Raw genomic sequence first — 18228 nt, 5'->3', positions numbered from 1 at the left:
GATTCACTACAATCACAGATAATCCAACTCGTTCCCTGGTATCAAAGTCTTTAAAATGAGTACATATCATCGTTCCTTTAAAATACAATACTAAGTATGATATTTATATATCGATAGTTTATTAAGAAGCTCGTAAAAATTAGATAGACTACAACACGAGAAAATGTTAAATTAAAACATAAATGAATAGTCAAATAAGAGTGGATATTACATTAACTATACTGATTTTGACATACAATTTTGAAAGAATTAATAACAATGAAGTTCTGTATGAGAACAAAACAAAAATAATGAAATCACATTAATAATAACAATCACTTTATGTCACTACATACAAAACTACACCAATCACTCCATGAATGATTTATTGAAATATTCATGTATTTTCAAGAACTTATTAGTGAAATAAAGAAAATAATTAAATTCAAAAGAAAAGAAAATTATGATTAGCAGAAATATTTTAATATTAAAATAAAGATTAACGTTTAGAAAAATTAGTTTTAATGCTTATAGATATGTATATTGAAACCCATATAAAATTAGAGAAAAATAAAAGATAAGTCTTTTTTTTAAATTCTTTTTTATGATATTTGATTTGATCAATATTAGTTTTTAAAGAGAGATAATATGCCTCCAAACATCTCTACAATATGATTATTTGTTTTAACATAATATGTTATTATTTCAAATTATTTGAGAGACATACAAAACTATAATAATAGATAGTTTGTCTAAGATAAAGTATAAAACAAACTATAAGAACTATCAATACATACGATAAACGAATCTTATATGTTTATACATTGTATTGGTATAGACATTTTAAATTTACCTTTAGCTATTTTTCAATTACAAACAACTAAAAACATAATTGTAGAATTTTATAAGAAACGATATTAATATATTATCTAGTCTTTACTTATTTGCACTTTTGTCTAGTTACACAAAACTTTGGATCAATATTTTAACTAAAAAACTAGTTTTGTGAAGGGTCGATATATTTACTAATACTATACTCTACTCAACTTAGTATATAGGAAGGATTTCTAAATTTTGTAGACTATTTAAAAAATAGATAGTACAAATTAAAAAATTTATTAAGATTAGACATGATCATTAACCTATTTATATTTACAATATATTTAAAAATAGAATAGATGACATATGAAGTTATCTAAAAGTAGAGGAAAAAAGCAAAATAGTTGTTATGCCCAACGCTAAACGAACAAAATAGGCAGCCACCCTCTAACAAACTAAACAAAATGTTTCTAAACATTTAGAAAAGAAAAATAGATTGGGACTTTCTAAAATTTAAAAAAAGAAAAAAAAAAGAAAGAGATTATTAGTGTTAAAAGAAAAAACACAACAAATTTTATGATAAAATGCTAAATAGTTTTAAAACTTTGAACATAAGAAATAAGTTTGGAAGGAAATTTAATTAATTTAAAAATACAAAAGTAAAATTGAACCAATATTTCTAAAAGAAATAATAAATATAGAGAGAAAACAATTCACACACTATTCATAAATAGTTTTGGAATTACATCATTTTCATATATAGTTTTCTAAATTGTAAATATTAGTATAAGTTTTCCGTCACCACTTTCCATTTCCTCCGCCGCCGCTGCAACACGTGACCGTCTCTCTCTCTTTCCTCCCAAAATTCACTCTTTATATTTCCGCCATGAATTTCCCAACCAATTCTCAAACCCAACAATGCCTTCTCTTCTCTTTCTCTTCTTCCTCCCTCTACATTTCTCCTCCGCCGCCCACCAAACCCTTCTCCCTGACATCGCCGCCGCCTGCAACGCCACCCGCTTCCCGGACCAATGCGCATCCTCCATCTCCCAATCCAGCCGTCTCCCCCAGAATCCCACTTCGCTGCAGATCATTCAGGCCGCCCTCTACCTCTCCTCGGACAATCTCAAGACTGCTAAATCCATGGTGAAAGCCATTCTCGATTCTGCTGAGAAGATTCCCAACCGCAACCGCACCGAGAAGGCGCTAAGCTGTATGGATGCGTTGGGTTATTCGGAGTACAGAATTTCCCTTTCCAACGACGCAATTCCGCTCGGTCGAATTAAAGACGCGCGCGCGTGGTTAAGCGCGTCCCTCCTCTACCAGACCGGTTGCCGGTCGGGGTTGAAGTACGTGAACGACACGCGTGAAGTGGATCAAACGATGTTATTTCTTGACAACTTAACCGTGCTGTCCAGCAACGCGCTGAGCATGGTGGTGGCGTACGATAATTTCGGGAATGAGACGGCGGCGTGGAGACCACCGAGGACGGAGCGAGACGGGTTCTGGGAACGGAGCAGTGGAACGGGGGAGGTGGTGAGAGGGGTGAGGATTCCAACGAAGACAGAGGCGAATGTGACGGTGTGTAAGGATGGGAGTGAGGGGTGTTATAGGACGGTGCAAGCGGCGGTGGATGCGGCGCCGGGAGAGTCGGCGGTGAGGTTTGTGATACACATAAAGGAAGGGGTTTACGAAGAGAGTGTGAGAGTGGGAATGGAGAAGAAGAATTTGGTGTTTTTGGGGGATGGGATGGGCAAAACGGTGATTACCGGATCTTTGAACGTGGGTCAGCCTGGGATCTCGACTTACAATTCGGCCACCGTCGGTGAGTCACCTTTTTCAATTCACCAAAACTCACTTATTTATTTATTTCTTGTTGCTTTCTGTAGAAGATAATTATTATCAATACCTTTGTAAGCAATATAAAGTTGTCGGGAGTGTACTATTAGCGTGTCTGTCACAAACAAAATGAGAATTATTCATCATTAGAGAGAATAATAATGTATAAGAAATTGCAGGAGTTCTTGGGGATGGATTCATTGCTAGTGAACTCACCATTCAAAACACAGCAGGTCCTGACGCCCATCAAGCTGTTGCCTTTAGATCAGACAGTGACCTCTCGATCATAGATAACTGTGAGTTTATAAGCAATCAAGACACTCTTTACGCCCATTCCCTCCGTCAATTCTACAACTCCTGTCGTATTTTAGGCAACGTGGACTTCATTTTTGGCAACTCAGCTTCCATGTTTCTAAACTGTCATATCTTAATTCGTCCTCACCAACTCAATCCTCAACTCGGAGATGAGAATGCAATCACTGCACATGGGAGGACAGACCCAGCGCAGTCGACTGGGTTTGTGTTCCAAAACTGCTTGATAAATGGCACTGAGGAGTTCATGGCATTGTACTATGCCAATCCTCAGAGGCATAGGACCTTCTTGGGGCGGCCTTGGAAAGAGTATTCGAGAACGGTTTTTATACATTGTGAACTTGAAGCTCTTGTTTCGTCATCCGGATGGATGGCATGGAGTGGAGATATTGGATTGAATACACTATATTATGGGGAGTTTGAGAATTTTGGGACTGGTTCAAATTCGTCAAAACGAGTTGCATGGAGCAATCAAATCCCTGCAGAGTATGTTTTTAGTTACTCTGTACAGAATTTCATCCAAGGAAATGAGTGGATTCCTTCCTCTTAAATGAAAGATAAAACTAGGATTAGCATTTCACTTTTGTTGCTATACATTACATAAATTTATGATTTATAAATTATAAACTCCAATTTATATAAATATGTATTTGTTCAAAAGGAGTGAAAGTGCAAGATCTATATATACACTTCAATTCAACCCCAAACCATCGTGTTATGTACTCTGTTTCTACTTGGGAATTCTACTTTTTTAACTCTACACTTGAAACAAAAAATTCTTACCACATAAAAACATGATAGAAGGAGCAAATTTATAGTTGAAGTAAAATGATAATATGGATGAGTGTAGTCTGCAAAGCGTGGTGAAGAAGGTAGGAGAGGATTTGTTGAGCCTGAGAGGTTTGCAGCTGTCTTTCCATCATTTGGTCCATTTTTCTTAGTCATTTCATATTGTCTCTCATCCTTAGAAGACACTTGGTATGTTAATTCTCACTTTAGTTGAAACCTTTGGTTGGTTTTGTTTACCCACTAAGTTGACTTGATAACCCTTTAGTTGAAGTTACCCACTATGGTAAAATAATTGAATTGTATATAACTTTAATCGTGTTTATTATTGAAGTTGAATTGTTTACCTCAATTTAAAAAATGGAAGAGTCCAATTTTACTACACGAATGGAAATGATACCTTCTATCAAGGTTTGAATTGTATTTGTAGAGTATAAAATGTTACAATAATTGAAATGTTTCATTTTTATTATTTAAATTTTTACAACTATTATAACTTTGAGAGGTGAATTTCAACAATTAGATTGTTGTGAATGTTTAAATTTTCTATAATTAAAAGTTTGAGAGTCTACGACACCACTGCACACTTTCAAAGTAATTTTTACCATTTGTCCCTGATTTTATTGATGTTTAAATGCAACTTTGATAATATCTATCGTTTTAACAACTAGTAATAAATAAAAGAAACCAAAAGTTTATGTTCCTATTCAATTTCTAAACACATCTATACACTTCAAAAATTCATGAGAGAATGAACAAAAATTTAAATGAACATTCTATAAGAAAGATCATGTTCTAATTTAGAAAGATGATGTTTTAAATTAGAAAGTTGTTTTCTTTCTTTCTCAAAGGTAATGTTAATGTCTTAATTGGAAAGTTGTTTTTTTTTTTTTCTTTTTCAAAGGTAATTAATTAGAAAGTTCTTTGTCTTGAAAAGGTCCTTAAAGATTCCATCAAAGAAAGCTTAATTTTCCGTAAAAGAAACTAAAAATTCATTCAATTTCATATCATACAAAAACATTATTGAAAGGGTAGGATAACTTTTCATTTGTTTATAATGATATTTGAAACAAAAATTCATTGGAATATTAAAGTTACATCCATTTCTAAGTTAAAAAGTTACTTTAAAAACACATATGAATTTATACAAAAATTTGAACACCATCTTACTCAAGCAAACAATGTGTAATAGTAATTTTGAAATTAGTTTGTTGGGGATTGTTTTGATTAGTTTATATATTTCTCATCCTAAAAAATGAAACATATATAAAGAAAAATGGTTAGAAGTACTTTTTGAAATGTTTTGTCAAATTTTCTATCTTTATAACATAACGCTTAGATTTAGAAAGTCCAAGGCATGAGCGGATTCCTTTGCTTATTTTCTTTATGTCATTCCAATCAAGAAAAAGAAAAACAGCTCGGAAAAGTACAACTCCTCCGCCATAGACTGCCACGGTCACCATTTTAACCGTCTCAACAACCACCCGTGACATTTGTTTTTTCTCTCCCCGTGACTCCCTTTCTCCATTTTTAGCCATTATCATCATCTCCACATTCTCCATTATAAATATTCCCATTTCCATTTCCATTTCCATGGTGTTCCCCAGAAAACCCACTTTCCCATTCTCCAAATCCACTCTCCTTTTCCTCTCCATGGCTTCCCTCTCCTTTCTCTCTTTCCTCTCTCTTTTCTTCTTCTTCTCCTCCCTCTCTCTCTCTTCCTCCTCCGCCGACCACCACCACCACCCCCACCCCCACCTCCCATCCCATTTCACCAACTACCCCTCCGACCAGATCCTTCACGCTTGCAAATCCACCCGTTTCCCCGATCAATGCGGATCTTCCCTCTCTCACTCCTCTCTCCCCCCTAATCCCTCCCCTCTCCAAATCCTTCAATCCGCCATCGCTTTATCCTCCGACGGTCTAACCACTGCCCAATCCTTGGTTAAACAGATCCTCGATTCCTCTGCCACGAATCTCAATCGTACCACCGCCGCCAAGAATTGCCTCGAGGTCCTACGAAATTCCGATTACCGAATCTCCCTCACCAATGACGCTCTCCACCACGGTCGAACCAAAGACGCCCGCGCCTGGCTCAGCGCGTCTCTGCTTTACCATTACGATTGCTGGTCAGCGCTTAAATACGCGAACGACACTCAGTTGGTTGATAAAACCATGGCGTTTCTTGATTCTTTAATCGGTCTCTCCAGTAATGCGCTTAGTATGTTGGTGGCTTATGATATTTACGGAAATGATACGGCGGCGTGGACGCCACCGAGGACAGAGCGCGATGGGTTTTGGGAAGGCGGAGGTGGATCTGGGTTGGGGTTTAGCGGTGGGTTTCCGGCAAAGGTGACGGCAGATGCGACGGTGTGTAAGGATGGTAGTGGGGGTTGTTATGGAAGTATTCAGAAAGCGGTGGATGCGGCGCCGGAGAACGCGGCTGCGCGTAGGTTTGTGATTCATATTAAAGAAGGCGTTTATGAGGAAATCGTGAGGGTTCCGTTAGAGAAGAAGAATGTTGTGTTTTTAGGAGATGGGATGGGCAAAACGGTCATCACTGGCTCTTTGAATGTAGGCCAGCCTGGGCTTTCCACTTACAACACTGCCACCCTTGGTCAGTTTCTTCTCTTCTTAATTACAATTTTAGAGTTGTTTAGTTCTTAATTCTTTATGGAATCGTATAGAAAAGATTGTGAAAAATGTTGCCAATTTAGTATAAAGTTGAATGTTGATACGTGCAGGAGTAGTTGGTGATGGATTCATGGCTAGTGGTCTCACCATTCAAAACACAGCAGGGCCTGATGCCCATCAAGCTGTGGCCTTTAGATCAGACAGCGATCTCTCTGTGATTCAAGATTGTGAGTTTCTAGGCAACCAAGATACTCTCTATGCTCATTCCCTTCGCCAATTCTACAAATCTTGTAAGATTCAAGGCAATGTAGATTTCATCTTTGGAAACTCAGCCTCCATCTTCCAAGATTGCGAGATCCTAGTCCGCCCTCGACAACTCAAGCCCGAGAAAGGCGAAAACAACGCCGTAACTGCACATGGGAGGACCGACCCTGCTCAATCCACTGGTTTTGTATTCCAAAACTGCCTCATAAATGGAACTCAAGAGTATATGTCATTGTACTACAGCAAGCCTCAAGTACATAAGAACTTCTTGGGGAGGCCGTGGAAGGAGTACTCGAGGACGGTTTTTATACACTGTAATCTGGAGGCTCTTGTGTCCCCGTCGGGGTGGATGCCGTGGAGTGGAGATTTTGCTTTGAAGACTCTGTTCTACGGAGAGTTTGAGAACTCGGGTGCGGGGTCGAAGACGTCGGAGAGAGTGGGTTGGAGTAGTCAGATTCCGGCACAACATGTTTTTAGTTACTCTGTTGAGAATTTCATTCAGGGAGATGAATGGATTCCTTCATCTGAATCATCTGATGAACAAAAAATGTTGAACAAGAGAAGTAAAGATGTAAAATTAGATTAGATTTACAAATCCTTTTGTAATTACAAATTTCTCTACATGAAAGAAGTATAAAATTATCAGTCTACAAAAAAGCCTACCAAATAATCCACTTCTCATTTCTTTCTTATTTTCAAGTTTGGATGTATTTTTTCACATCATGAGGTTGCCTCAACCATTTTGATTGAAAACAAGTATGCATAAACTTAATCAAAGTCTCCATTTTTCTAAAAGAAGAGAAACCGAAACAAATAAATGGAAGATCAAGTTTGGATTTTGAAAGTAAAATAGTTGAAAAGGATCAGTGTTCTTTTTTGTAAACTTGTCCAAAATAACTCAAAATTTATCCAATTGATCATTTCTCACAAAGGTTATTTCCTTTCTTTACATTTAGAATCATGAATATCATTTTGTTATGATATTTGCTATGTAGTTTCATTGACTAATGCTCTCTGCTGTTTTGTATATGATTTATTTGTGATTGTTTAGAATAGATTATTATTTACAAAAGATTTACAAAAGAAGTCAAATTTTGGTATAGAAATTTTGAATTTTGGATTATTTGGATAACTAACCCTTATTTTTGTTGAAGTGTTTGAATTATATATATGAAGTGGAGGGGCCAAAATTGATACATAAATAATTGTCAATGTTTTAGGTTTCTAATTTGAAGCCCTATTTGGTACTTTATTTTTATTGTGTAAAATATTCAATGCATGGGTTGCTAAGTTTTATTTATTATTTCATCATTTTATTATAGCACAATAATATGTTAAGTTGTCTCAACTTAAAAGTTGACATGTCATAATTAACTTATTATTGTATTAACATATTTTGATATGTAATTAAGAAGGCATATAATTGTGTATCAAGTCAAGTAGAATCTAAGTATTAACCAAAATCTATCATATTCTTATAACATTTTGATTGAGAATGAATTGAAAATCAAATACATGCTATTGGTTCTATATATATACAACTTTAAGCAAATCTCCCAACTCAACAATTTTATATTTTCATGATATGGTTATTGTCAATATAAATAAACAAGAAGATGATATTGGATGAGAATGGGGAGTGGGGGGGAAAAGAGATGATAATTAATGTGTAGACCCATTAGACAAAGCACTATCAAAAGAAAATGACATTAACATATAAATGGCTTTATCACCACATGAAGTGCTCATATTCCATTTGTGTTTTGATGACTTGTAGTTGTTATTGCCCATACTCTCCTACAATACCATCTTTTAATCTTTTTCTTTTTTAATTTCACATTTTCAACAATAATGCACATGACAAAAAAAAAAAAGGGTTAAAATCATTCTCAACTACATATAAATTTTGATTTTTAATATCACTCAAATTTGAGTTGAGATTGAATATGAATGTAACAATTTTTCTTAATATGAGATAAACCGTAGATAGTTTGAATGTGAATATGTGTCAGATTTCACCAAATTTTAGCTTAAAATCAAAATAAAATGCTAATATATAGTGTTTTGTGTAATTTGATAGGGGATAAAGATTTGATTATGTTCACATTCATTTTTTATTCAAATTGAATCAAGTTTGAAATTTATGTATGGTAATTGAAAGCCTTAAATTATACATGTTTGAAGGTCTCATGCCATGTTTTGAGGCAAATAACTAATTTAAATTTCACATTTGTAGTTAGTAGTAATTTGGTGATAAAATAGGAATGTTGTTGCATTTAACTGTAAAGTGAGATTCATAGGTTACTAGGTACAATGAGCTTTTCTAGCACATATGGGAAAGTTAGTGATCAATATGCATGGTGTGAGGTGTATGTAGCTTTGTCAAAAAGTCAAGATTGTGCAACATAAATTTAAGGGCACCTAGAGAATATGGACTACTCCCAAGATGAAGATGAAGTGCACTACACGTCACTTGATTTGATTGGTGATTGTTTGGGCCAACTTTCTAATCATTTTAGCTGTGCATTAGAGGCACATACATAAGTGGTTCCTAAAAAGATAAATTTGTTTTCTCATAAGAGAGATGGAACCAAGCTCTTGTGATCAGATGGGTTGGTAGGTGTGAAACATCAGAGAACATTTGAAAGAGAAAAAAAATAACTTCAATCAATAAAGAGATTATATTCCACCTGTGAGTGTGATATATCCAAATATATGTCTAATCTTTCTTCTCACTTATATTCATTTATCTTCAAGCTTGCTCTAGTCTGTATAAAGCTAGACTTGAATCCTTTAAGTTGTAACAAAATTATCAATATTAAATCTAATGCTTTATGGTTAAAAGAGTTTTTATGACAAATTGTTTATCTCCATGATCAACCCAATATAACTGTAGATAACGTTAAGTGTATATGGAATTACTAAGGATTATTGAAATTGAATATAAACCACTAAATATAATCACTTAGAAATAGAGAGAGCAAGAAGGAAAGTAAACTTCTGTTGTCTCTCTTTCATCCCATTGTTTTTTGGGCCAATTGTTTTGTATGAAAGAGTGCCTCTTGTTTTAGTATTACCATCTTCACGAAATGACATATCCTACCTATCAATAATTAAACTTTATATATATCTATGTCCCTCTCTCCAATGAAAAATAAAAGCTTTTCTTGGAAGTTTATTATTTCAAATTTCTCTATTTTATATAACAAAGACAATAGCATTATTTTTTTCGAATAATTTATAAAGTATAAGATAAGGATCAAAATAGCATTTTAATATTTATTTATTAATTAAATAAAAAAATACTTTAATAGTAAAAATTACTATTAGCAATTACGACATAAGAATTGGAAAGAAATTTACAAATTACATGCTAATAAATTCCCACATTGAAAAATGGTGTTATTGTGAGAAAAAGAATTTGTTTTTGTGATATTTTGGCTTGACTTTTCCTAAAAAAAAAAAAAAAATGCAAGCTAATTTTTATTTATTTATTTATTTTGTGAGGATTAATTATATTGACCTCAAAATGAGGTATCCTTAGAGGAAAAATAGAGAAAGCAATGAGGATAAAGAGCAAATTTAATTTGTTTTCCTTTTGGGTTCTCTATGGGATAATTATTTTTCTATTTGTAAAGTAGCTTTCATTTTTAAAGGTAATTAATATATGAATATCTTAGAAATTTTAAATTATTATGTTCAAAGAAACATTAGATTATTTATTGAAACAATTTCAAGCTTATTAAAAGTATGGACTAAATTTTGATAGTTAAAGAATAGAATGAAATGCAATATATATGTGTTCTAACTTCAAAATTTTAAATTCTTAGTTAGCTTAATTTTTAATTGGACAAAACAAACACAAATGATATCATAGATTCATAATTATATAATCTACTCTAACTATGGTTGGCCAAAACAGACAAAAGTTACAAACTTCAAATGAAGAATAATTAAAGAAAGAAAGAGAGATTAATAATTAATAATATAATCAATTACAACAATTAACAGTGATATTAGAAAACTGAGTAGACAAAGCAGAAGAAGCACCACAACCCCAAATGAATACCTCCTTGAAAATTGGTTAATAATTAACCATTGGAGGCTTCCAATAATAATATTTATTGTTACTGTTGTTGTTATTATTATGTCTCATAATATTGATATTAATATTAGTAGGGATATAATAATTAGAGTGATTATTAGTAGAGTGATCAAGGTGAAGAAGAAGCCATTTGGCATGCATATAAGTGGAAGTTCTCCAAGGTGGAATGTGAAGACCACTCTTCTGAAGGGATTGCTTGGCTGCTGAACATAAAACACTTATTATTCTCTTCACTTTCTCTTCACTTCCTACAAACACTGTTGGAAGTGCTTTTGTGAGTTGTTTGTATTCTTCTGTTGCTCTTGCTACTTCAAACTGTGCTTTGAATTCTATGTCTATTATCAATCTCTTTCTGCTCCCTAATTCATCATCCTTCGTTCTCATCTCTATGTATTCATAATCCCCTATTACAAAATTCAAATTAATTCAAGTAAAACAAATTAGTGATCAAAATATCACACATACCTACGAAAAACCTTGCTACTTTATTTTATGGCTTAATTTCTAAATCTACTAAATTAATCTCTGTTTTCAAAAAAGGTTAAGGTTATTAGAAGTGCTACTGAGGTGTGTGTGTGTGAGAGAGAGAGAGAGAATGATATAAACTAGTTCACCTGCTGGGCAGCCCATGGAAGTGACCCAAGAGGTATGACAAAGATGAGAAGAATCATAGCCGTCCATTTTGAGCTTCATCACAAGCCATTTCCTAAGGCTATTGGTTTTGGAAGAAGCATCTGATGCTTTCCATCTTCTCAAGTGTTTCATCACACTCTCACCCACCTCTTCTTCTTCCTTCGTTCCATTCCCAAGAATCTCCTACACACATAATAATAATTATATTGCAAAACCCAACAATTTAATCATTCTTTTCTTTTATAATTTAAAAGTGGTCGTTGAATATACGTACATACATACATACACACACACATACCTTTAATGTGAAAAAATGATGGGATTTGGAATTGGATGAAAGAGGCCGAAAAGAAGAAGAAGTTGGTGATTGATGATGATCATCAACTGATTCGATAAAATCATCAACCATTTGAACTAATTTTTCCTCTTCTAAACTTTCCATATATATTTTCTCTCTTTTTCTTCCTTCACTTCTTAATAAAGGAAAGAGATGAGTGGGGGTTTTAAATTTCAGTAAGTCTTTGGGCTATGGCGGTGGGTGTGGGAAGAAGAGATCAGGTGTAAATATATAGAAACCAGAGAAAAAAATATTAAAGATGAGCTCATTTTTTTGACATGAAAAGATCAGATCAATCATGAAGGTATATATATATCCTTATCTTTTGTTTGATTTACAAGACACTAATAATTTGAAAGGGACAAGTGGTATAGGGTTGTGTCAAAAAGAAAGAACGAGCCAAGAAGAGACAAAACAACCCAAGTTATAATAAAGCTTTACTGATCCAATGTGCTAAATAAATCTATACCACCTTTAATTTTACCATATATATATTTTGTGTTTTGTTCTCGTCTTTGTCATTAAAAATATTGTTTCTTGGCCCTCACAGGAACTGCCTCCACTTACACACTTACATGATAAGGTTTGGACACCTTTTCTCTCTCTCTCTCTCTAATATTGTATTGTATCCTTTAATATATACTTGAAAGAATAAGTCAACTAAAAAGTTGGAGTGGTTAGAGTTGAGCTTAGGTTCATGGAAATATTTTATTTAATTTTTACGATCCCTTGAAGTTGAAGGGTTTAATCTTCTAGTCTCATAATTTATTTAGTGTTGAATTGGTTGGCTAACCCTCGAGTCCAATGAATTAATAGAGCAATGTATTGGTCAATAGTCATAATGCGTTTGGCTTTTGGTGTTTGGTGATTGAAAATTTAGAAAGCTTTGTTACTAACAATTGGACTAAAAATGCAATATAAAGAGAATGGGGTTGGTTTTTTTGTTAGCTACAAACCTTTGGTCCCCCATTTTGAATGAGAGGTTTCTTCAAATAAGGGGAACTGATCCTTTGTTTTCTTTTTCCTTTACTACTACAAGTCCCTTTGGTCTTTCAATTTCGAATGAATGTTTCTTCACACTAAGTCGCTTTTCACCACTTTCATCTAAACACTCTTCTTTGATGTTAACTTGTCTTCTCCCAACGCTAAACTCAAGCATACGATATAAGCGATTAAATTAATACATGATATATGCAGTTAAATCAAATGACAATTAGAGAAGTAATTTATGCGTTGTGTCGAACAAAAAATATAATGTAAAATCTTCGTTATGATAGTTAATTATTCGTTATTACTATTTTTTAGAACTCTCTTTTTTTTTTACTTCATGGGCTTTTGAGACTGTATCCTCCACAAGAACTAGAGAATTTTTTGAAATTCATGATATGATTAGCTCAATGTTTAGATTGTTCCAACTTGGAAATTCATAATTGGGAGAGATTCATATTTGATCATTCCATATAAATCATGTTAAAGAGTATAAATATATGCAATAACTGGAGCAATGCTCAATCTAATCTAAATATTGCTAAAAACATTTGATGCATTTATAGGGGAGATTCATATTTGATCATTATATTCTCCATCTACAATGGAATTCACTAACACTGAGTGATTCCTTTTCTTACTTTTCCTTTATTTTACTTCCAATGGTTTTGACAGTTTATATTGGCTTTCTTTCAACTTTTAGACGAACAGAATATTCCATTTCTATGGAATGACTTATGAGTATGAATGGTAAAGAAATAGTAAGAAAACATCAATGAAATGGATGAAAGAAACTTAATGAGAGAGGAGTAGGAAGGGAATAAGTATAACTTTTGCTTTAAAATTGAAAACAATTGATCTCAGAACTGTATTACAATACATATACCTAATAGACGAACTTCTAGAACCGGAGTTTTGTCCTACGCTACCTACCAAAACTCGGGAAAAAATCTGCATTTCTACCCCACCCTCCTCCTCCCGGCATCGATCGTGGCCTCGGCTGAGCTCGGCCAAGGAAATGCTATAAGAATTACTCTGATGGAATCAGCAAAAACTGTTGACTTTGTAACAAGATTCAGCAGAAAGAATGGAAAAAAATTGTATGGGACAAATCAAATCCCAAATTTGTTAGAAGTAATCTAAGAAATTATCAAACGAAATGATGGGTAGGGTACTCATACTCATATCCATTGTAGTCATAATAAAGCCTCTCCCCTTTAGCAATATCCCGAATAGCAACCAAAATGACCCGGCATTCGCCGTTTACATTGTATCTCACACATTTACAGTTCTGTTTCTTCTTACCTTCTCTGCACAAAAATGAAGTATATGTTTTGAGCATCATGAATTTGAATCTCACAAATATTAGGTGAAGTAAAAGAGGAAACAAAACTAAACATACGATGAAATTCTAAGAAAATAGTTATTCTAAATGACTAGTAATCAATGTGTGGCCTTGAGGTACACACAGCTGCTTGGATATGTTCATAAGTCAGTTTTTTTCTTCATAGAAAAGGTTGAATTGATTGAATGATTATATAAACATGTAAAATGTGATAGCCTCAGCGAACTTACGGAGAATGATTATTTATTCCATTAATAAACCGAGCGATGTTCCCTCGCGTGTCAGGGCATATGACAAGACTTCTAGATGGATCTTTTACTGAAAGAAGGGTCATCATACTATCACAATCATCGTGTTCACGGTTCTTAAGATAGTCCACATCACCAGTATATTCAGCGATAAACGTCATATCCTTAATTTGATCATCAGCTTCTACTGTGAAACTACATCATAAATTGAGCATGGACCAACTCATTATAGAGGTTGGAAGCAAATGGCAATATGGTTAACAAGTTCAAGGTAAATTTACCCTTCACATGAATCAAAAACAACCAAAAGGGGAGGGCATTCGCCTCTTCTGTTCATGGCTCTGCAGAGTTCCAAGGTCTCAGCATCCTCTTTCGAAAGAACCTAAAGTAGAAGGCAAGTATCATAATCCATGACCATTCCACTATTAACAACAAAAAAGATTCCAACTGGAAAATGCTTCCAAATGGTTCTAAGTTTTTAGACCTGCATTCCACCATCTTCAAACTCTGCCTGATTCGCAGACCTCGAAGCCATGCCCGGCCCATAAGTCAAATCATCACTAAACTCCATTTGCAATGTTGTTAAAGCTGTAGCAAGTGAACCCATCTGTTTCAATCTGCGATCAGGATCTTCACTTGGAAGAAATGGTAGCAATCTTCTCCTTTTCTTCTGCCACACCAATGACCGTAATCGTCTCCTACGCTTTATAGCTTCAGTTCATGACCATTTATATAATATTAAAATGATGAAACCATGAATAATTTTAGATTCAAGGAATAGTAAAATAAAACCGGCCAACGTGTAAAGATCGGTTTAGGAACAACTATGGTGTAGAAAAGTTTAAGCAGAGAACTTAGAAGATCTAAGTTATGATGCCAATAGGTCTCAAATCTAGAAATCTCATAAAATACCAACATAAAAGGATCAATTCACAAGAACACGTCGAGAGAGAACTTCTTGAGGATTTCTTGCTCTCAAATAGTCTCAAGGAAAAAGAAAACTTCAAATCATTCCGAAAGATTATTCTTTTACTTTTTTTTCAAATTCGACAATACCCGAAATTGTGGAGAGTGGGATTCAAATCTCTGACATTTTGCTTGAAATTGCAATGCCTCCACTAAACATAAATTCTATGAACGTTATTACATGATCAAGCTAAGTACGGTTGTCACACATATGATTATAACACGAGGATGACACACCAAATATGTCGTAACATTTTATTTATCAATATATCTCCGTAATATCTTATCTGGAATGCTAGATCTCACAGCACACCTTATGAAGCATACACATTCGGTATGTCTTTATTAAGCAACTAGAGCTCAAGTAACCACAAGAACTAAATGAACTCCTTGATATTTAAAGGCTCATTGATGTCCACTAAGAAATTTTATGCCTAATACACCTTGATATATATAATGAAGTATAGGGAAGAATTGGTCGCTATACTTTTCATCTCCTTCGAATTCATCAAGATATCAATAGAATTTCACTTCAAGAATCATACCTATAACAATAAACTAAAGACTTAAATTTGGGTGTGATGGGAAACATAAACAGCAAGAATGATGATTTGAGCAAAATCTATAAAAAGCATATTATAAAATCCAGTAGCTCAACTATTATATTGTTTTAATGCTTGAAATTGAAAAGCAGTTTCTAAGGATAATAGCATAAAATATAAAAATGAATACCAAATGGAGCACGATCATGATCAAGATTATAACACAAACATAGTATGATATCAATTTTGAATACTGTAATGAAGAATTTTACCTTGAGCAGACAGATAAAGAACATCTCCGTCGTCCTTACATTTCTGAATTCTGAAAAAATCGATAATCTTCTTCTGAGAAAAGCCTAGAAACAAAACAAAAGAAATTGACAAACACATTGACATTTCAGAGATTACACACCAAAACAATTTCACAGAAAATGGTGGAAAAAAGAACAGAACCAACAAATTGGAGATTATTCTTACTTCTTACTCTTCTTTGGCCAGAGCATTTGGGGCAAAGCCAGGATCCAATCGGGACCCTAACAACGATCGGACTAACACATTTCATATGAAATCCCTTATCACATTTATCACACAATAGCAGCTCATCATCCCGGTCACCGGAGCCACATTCCTCACAGCTGACATCATCATAATCTTCCCGTTCGAGAACCACATGCTTAGCCTTAGCCATTATTTCCGTCATTGACTTCAGCTTCCTGAGTGGCGGAGACATCGAGGAAGGTCGGTGAGGGGCGTGGGTGCGACGGGGAGAAGCGCTGCAGCGGATAAGACGCTGGGAGGCGGCAGAGGAAGAGGAGAAAGCTGGAGTCATGAGGAAGAAGAGGGGATTTGGAAAAGGGGAGAATTGGGAGAGGAGATAGAAATGCAAGGGAGGAGAATCGATTGGTGAAGCTGTGAAAGGTGCTTGGAGGAAGACGAAAATGGCGGAATATTGTTACCGCTCTCTCTCTCTCTTCAGAAATGGCTTCTACGGCGAGGAGGAGGAGAGGGGGGGGGGGGGGGGGGGAGTGCGCACAACGTCGTGCAGACGTGGAAGATTGTGATTGGATGGTGCTAATTTACGCCTCTGTGGCGCGCACGGAATTTGATGCTCAAATTAACTAAAGGGAAGTTATTAAACAAACTACAAACTGACAAACCTCTCCCCCTTCCTTACTTTCTCAATAATTTTTGCCCTAATTTTTTCCCTTTTTTGTTAATTTAGCATCACTTTTTTTACCTTTTATTACATCCATTTCCATCCTAAATTAGGTTAAGTTTTGTAACTTCATAATCTAATTTTTTTCTTCATGGAGTATTTTAATTAATTGTTTCACGTGAATACAATTTGTATCAACTTTCTAATGTAAGAAACTTGAAAGTTGGCGCAGTGTTGAATTATCTTTTAATAGTTATGTGAAGACTAAAACTCCTAAAGTTCTTAAGCTCTACAGATGTGAAGAATACAACTTTCCTCAAACTTTTCCTTAAAGAACAAAAGACTAAAACTTGGAAGTCCTGAAAAGCGTAACTCTTTTAAAACTCTGAACAAACTCCAAAGAAGATTGAGACGAGAAGTTAAGACTCTAGAGAAAGTTTTTGGAGAGAGTTCAAAAAGCATAACACTCTTCAAACTGTTGAGAACAAGCTACAGAGCTCTCAAGACAAATCAATATTCGAGAGCAAGTTGTAAAGTCCTCGAGACAAGTTTACCTTTTAGAGAAAGTAGAAAAGGATTATTTATTAGAGACTATATAACCACTATCCTTTATTGAAAACTATACAAATATGAAGATTAACCATCAATCTTACTATTTATTATTGGTTAAATTACAAAAAAATGCCCTTGATCTTTGTAGTTTGTGTAAAAATATAAAAATACTCTTATTGATCCAAATTATACGCCTTTGCGACATCACATTTTCCTGCAACTTAGCAACATCGTCCTTATTTGTCTTAAAAGCTTATTAGAGTGAAAGTCGCCCCCAACACAAAGTTGTTTCGAGCTAAGAACGCTTAACTTTGGAGTTCCTATGATCAAGTCATCGAAAAGAAATGTGCACTTTAGCTTGTTGGTTTATGTATTAACTTTTAATTATTTTAAGTTTTTTTAACTTTACTTTCATGTTCTTAGAATTCCTCTCATTCAGATAAGATATTAATTCATTCAAATCTCCTAAACTCGAGTATTACATGTACGTTCTTAAAGACAAAAGTTCCCAGATTCAAATTCTCCTACCTCAAGTTGTACTTAAAAGGATGTTAAAAAAGAGAGAGATTTTGTAAAATTTTATGTTTTCTCCAAGGTCTAAATTAAGGATGTTGATGGATAAATCGAAGAGTTAATTATACAAAAAATTTATGAAAAATTGTAAAAATAAATTAAAATTACTAAATAAATACTTTAGTATTTTCAAATAAGTAAACATGTCTTT

The 18228-nt window shown here is 34.2% G+C and overlaps 4 protein-coding genes across 5 annotated transcripts; 2 read left to right on the top strand and 2 right to left on the bottom strand.

The window, feature by feature from the left end:
• Positions 1-1440: 1440 nt before the first annotated feature.
• LOC101220929 (probable pectinesterase/pectinesterase inhibitor 51) lies at positions 1441-3656 on the top strand. Its single transcript, XM_004147326.3, has 2 exons — positions 1441-2623; positions 2817-3656. The coding sequence occupies exons 1-2, from the start codon at positions 1717-1719 to the stop codon at positions 3497-3499; spliced, it is 1590 nt and encodes a 529-aa protein (XP_004147374.1). The 5' UTR covers positions 1441-1716; the 3' UTR covers positions 3500-3656.
• Positions 3657-5094: 1438 nt separating this feature from the next.
• On the top strand, positions 5095-7325 carry LOC101221165 (probable pectinesterase/pectinesterase inhibitor 51). The gene is made up of 2 exons (XM_004147327.3): positions 5095-6352; positions 6480-7325. The coding sequence occupies exons 1-2, from the start codon at positions 5329-5331 to the stop codon at positions 7217-7219; spliced, it is 1764 nt and encodes a 587-aa protein (XP_004147375.2). The 5' UTR covers positions 5095-5328; the 3' UTR covers positions 7220-7325.
• A 3261-nt stretch (positions 7326-10586) lies between these two features.
• On the bottom strand, positions 10587-12006 carry LOC101214990 (hypothetical protein). The gene is made up of 3 exons (XM_004147303.3): positions 11670-12006; positions 11353-11554; positions 10587-11142 (listed from the first exon to the last, which is right to left on the bottom strand). The coding sequence occupies exons 1-3, from the start codon at positions 11811-11813 to the stop codon at positions 10718-10720; spliced, it is 771 nt and encodes a 256-aa protein (XP_004147351.1). The 5' UTR covers positions 11814-12006; the 3' UTR covers positions 10587-10717.
• A 1499-nt stretch (positions 12007-13505) lies between these two features.
• Positions 13506-16790, bottom strand: LOC101221402 (probable Histone-lysine N-methyltransferase ATXR5). 2 transcript variants are annotated; one of them, XM_011651095.2, is made up of 6 exons: positions 16274-16787; positions 16069-16152; positions 14773-14999; positions 14570-14670; positions 14271-14483; positions 13506-14005 (listed from the first exon to the last, which is right to left on the bottom strand). In XM_011651095.2, the coding sequence occupies exons 1-6, from the start codon at positions 16623-16625 to the stop codon at positions 13846-13848; spliced, it is 1137 nt and encodes a 378-aa protein (XP_011649397.1). In that variant the 5' UTR covers positions 16626-16787; the 3' UTR covers positions 13506-13845. The 2 variants fall into 2 exon arrangements, with proteins under 2 accessions (XP_011649397.1, XP_031736343.1); XM_031880483.1 differs by having other exon boundaries at positions 13859-14000; positions 16274-16790.
• Between the last annotated feature and the right edge of the window lie 1438 nt (positions 16791-18228).

The sequence above is a fragment of the Cucumis sativus genome, chromosome 2, assembly GCF_000004075.3.
Source record: "Cucumis sativus cultivar 9930 chromosome 2, Cucumber_9930_V3, whole genome shotgun sequence".
NCBI classification, from domain to species: domain Eukaryota; kingdom Viridiplantae; phylum Streptophyta; class Magnoliopsida; order Cucurbitales; family Cucurbitaceae; genus Cucumis; species Cucumis sativus.
This window is presented reverse-complemented; position numbering and strand designations above follow the sequence as displayed.